This window comes from Penaeus chinensis, chromosome 1 (assembly GCF_019202785.1).
Source record: "Penaeus chinensis breed Huanghai No. 1 chromosome 1, ASM1920278v2, whole genome shotgun sequence".
NCBI lineage: Eukaryota > Metazoa > Arthropoda > Malacostraca > Decapoda > Penaeidae > Penaeus > Penaeus chinensis.
Window position 1 is genome coordinate 35,996,648 of NC_061819.1, and position 3,649 is coordinate 36,000,296.

Genomic DNA, 3,649 nt, shown 5'->3' on the forward strand with positions numbered 1-3,649 from the left:
AAGTATGTATATATATAAATATATATATATATATATGTATGTATGTATAATACGTATACATACATGCATACACACACACACACATAAAATATATATATATATATATATATATATATATATATGTATGTATGTATATGTATATATATAAAGATAGATATAGATACATACACTGTGGTGTGTAGTGAGTGTAGCAACCAAACTTTAAGGAAACAGATAATCGAATAGATAAAAATAAATCCATTTACGCTTAGTACGTCGTGCATAAAGACTCCCCCCCCAACTCCCCCCCCCCCCCGGTAGGGCAGCAAGTCTCCAATTATAACCTGCCACTCGATCTATCGGAATATTCCCTCACACTTCCTTCACACGCATTATCAGCCAGTCTCTCTCCGTTTCCCCATCCATTCGCCTAAATCCTTTCCATCCACTGAATTAGAGAACGAGACGAAATAATGTAATCGAGTTCATGAAATCGAGATTGAGATTGATCTGTAGAGGAAAGGATTTATTTAAGTGTTCTCGAGCGCCTTTGCAAGAGATTCCTCCTCCTGTTGGTTCTAGGAATAAAAGGAGAGAGGGAACAAATTGGGATTAATTAAAAGTGAAAGAGGAAGAGATGTGTATCGGCAGAGATGAGAGAGAGAGAGAGAGAGAGAGAGAGAGCGAGAGAGAGAGAGAGAGAGAAAGAGAGAGAGAAAGAGAGAGAGAGAGAGAGAGAGAGAGAGAGAGAGAGAGAGAGAGAGAGAGAGAGAGAGAGCGAGAGAGAGAGCGAGAGCGAGAGAGAGAGAGAGAGAGAGAGAGAGAGAGAGAGGGGAAAGAGAGAGAGAGAGAAGGTGTATGTAGGTGGGTTTTTGTTATTATTGGTGTATTAATGTGTGTGTGTGTTTGCGTGTGTGTGTGTGTGTGTGTGGTGTTTGTGTGTGGTGCTTGTGTGTGTGTGTGTGTGTGTGTGTGTGTGTGTGTGTATGTGTATGTGTATGTGTGTGTACGTGTACGTGTACGTGTACGTGTACGTGTACGTGTACGTGTACGTGTCTGTGTGTGTGTGTGTGTGTGTGTAGATGACCGTTATATTTCAGATGATATATGCAACAATTTTCCAACCCAAAACCGAGTCATATCTTCGCACTCGCCTCCAAGAATATCCAACACTTTTCATTTCCACAGCAGTGCCCGTTTTTATTTTCTATTATTTGTTTTTAGCTGCTGTTGTTTTTTTTTTTTTTTTCTCCTTTCATACGAACAGCATCGCACTCGTTCAACTAGCCGCATCTGACCTTCCTTATCTCCTCGTTGCAGGTTGCTAATCGCGTGTACCAGCTAGTGCTTGGGCGAGGCCACGCGAGATGGGGCGGTGAGTGAGTGCCGCCTTCGTCGGGAGAGCGGGAGCGGGGGTTCGCGTCGTCGGAGGGGCGTCGTCGGAGGGGCGTCGGGGGGCAGGAGGCGCTTGTGTGAATGCGAGGTGTGGTGCGCTATAGGGACCCGGAAAGCCCCTATGCCGAGAGAACACCTGTCAAGGATTACAGGATGCGGACGGACTGGGGCATCTACGAGGACCCCGGCCAGCTGACGGGGGGTATCTACAGTGTGAGTGACGTGGCCGGGGTGGGGGTGTACCACGAGGGGGGCGACATGGGGGAGGAGGGGGGGGACGATAACGTGTATGGCTTCAACGGCCGCAACACTTCCCGGCTCGCGACCGGCCAGTGGTCCAGTACACACAGTCTCGCGGCCACCTCGTCTCCCGCTCGTCCTGCGCTCAGTGGATCTACCTCGGGAGGACTCCGAAACCACTTGGGAGAGGGTCAGAGGCGCTCCCAGGGGGGCACCTACACCAGGGACTCCAGCAGGCACCAGGACTACCAGCGGCCGTCGTGCAACACGTCCGTCGAGCCGCTCTACAGGACCGTAGAAAAGCGCAGCAGCGAGCGGAACCTTCACGGAAGCGGCAGATCTTCCCAGCGGCGGAGCTACACGAGCAACTCGAGGGGGGACTACGGGAACGGCTACCGGAGCCTCAGGAGCTACCCGTCGGCGGCTGAGGACTACGACGACCGAGAGCCCAAGAGCTTCGACCACGGCGGCATCAGCAACGGCTACAGCTCGCGGTCCGTGCCCGAGTATTCCTCGCGGAGCCACGACAACTTGAAGCGCAGCAGCAGCAAGGACTACCTCAGCTCGAGTGACATCTACGGCACGCGCAAGTCGTACCCGTCGGAGACCCCGCCCAAGGGCATCCTCACCAACACCGGCAAGTACGGCGGCGGGAGTCGCAGCAGCCTCACCGCCTCCAACTACACGAGCGGCAGCCGCAGCAACCTCGCGGCCTTCGGGAGCCACGGCGCCGACGACAAGGCCGACCTCTCGGGCTCCGACGCCTTCGAGAAGCGGGGGAGCTCGTCGCTGCCGAGGGCGTCGCACGTGCTCACCAGCACCAAGGGCAGCCAGACCGAGCTCTCCTTGGCCGACGACCTCCCCAAGGCGCCCGACGGAAGGGGCTCCAGCAAGTCGAGCCTGCAGGTGCCCGACGCGGGAGGCAGCGCCAGCAGCAGGCACAGCAGCAGCAGCACTCAGCAGGTCTCCTTCAGCACCGGAGGGGCGTCCGACAGCAGCCAGTACGGCGGGAAGGATGAGCGGAAGTACGATTCTCTGAGTCGGAAGAGCGGCGAGAAGCGAGCGTCGGAGAAGGGGCGCAAGGCCAAGGGCACCAAGGACGAGCAGAACCAGACGGACGACGAGATGAGTCAATGGGGCGGCCACAACGGCGGCCCCGGCCAGTGGCACGACCGCGACGCCTACTACGCCCGCGACGACCAGCACCACCCGCACGCCCACGGCCGCCTGGCGCCGCCCCTCCCGCGCCCGCCCATGCCCCCGCAGCACTACCCGGGGCATGACGGCCAGACGCACCCCAACCACACCCACCAGCACGCCTCGGACCACAGCCCACACCCTTCCCACAACCACGCCTACCACAGCCACGGGGCCAACCACGCCCACCACGGCCAGCACTCGCGGCACCAGTCCTCCTCCGGGAGCACCAGACAGCTCGTCCACGCAGAATCCACGGAAGGTGAGTGTTGCCCGGCCGCGCCCCCGCTCTAACGAGGGCGCCTGTCTTTTCGTTGCCCTCTCCCTTTCCCTCTAAAATCATACGTCAGTAGGAATTCATACTCTAACTAGGACGAAATTAACATTTTTTCTCTCTTTTATTCCCTCCTAAGTCATATATCAATTTGAATTAATAACTGTATTAATAAATCCATGTCATTCTGTTTAAAATGAAGAGCCATTTGTATATTTAAAATATATTGCTTTATACCCCATGTTTTACTGATAAATTTAAAAACGTATAAATATAACTGTGAATATAACAGTTATCAGTAAAAGGACTTAGATTAAATCATGCATTCTTAATCAATTTAATAGCCCTTACACGTGTATCATGTCATGCAATGCCCAAAATTTTATGATTTCATACCAAAAGATTGCTTAGCGTTTTCTGAAGACTATTAAATGGAATGAGTGATTTAATCGGCATTATAAACGCTGAGATATACTGTGATAATGAGTTTGTTAAATGTCCCATTAAAATTATTTATATAGTGTGTAAATTGTATGTTCAGGGACCTTTCGTTTCATTTCTTTT

General features: G+C 52.5%; 1 protein-coding gene across 1 annotated transcript; it reads left to right on the plus strand.

Annotated features, from left to right (window-relative positions):
- The first annotated feature begins 1,455 nt into the window (after nucleotides 1–1,455).
- LOC125039444 (hornerin-like) lies at nucleotides 1,456–3,397 on the plus strand. The gene is made up of 2 exons (XM_047633423.1): nucleotides 1,456–3,073; nucleotides 3,378–3,397. The coding sequence occupies exons 1-2, from the start codon at nucleotides 1,456–1,458 to the stop codon at nucleotides 3,395–3,397; spliced, it is 1,638 nt and encodes a 545-aa protein (XP_047489379.1).
- The last annotated feature ends 252 nt before the right edge of the window (nucleotides 3,398–3,649 follow it).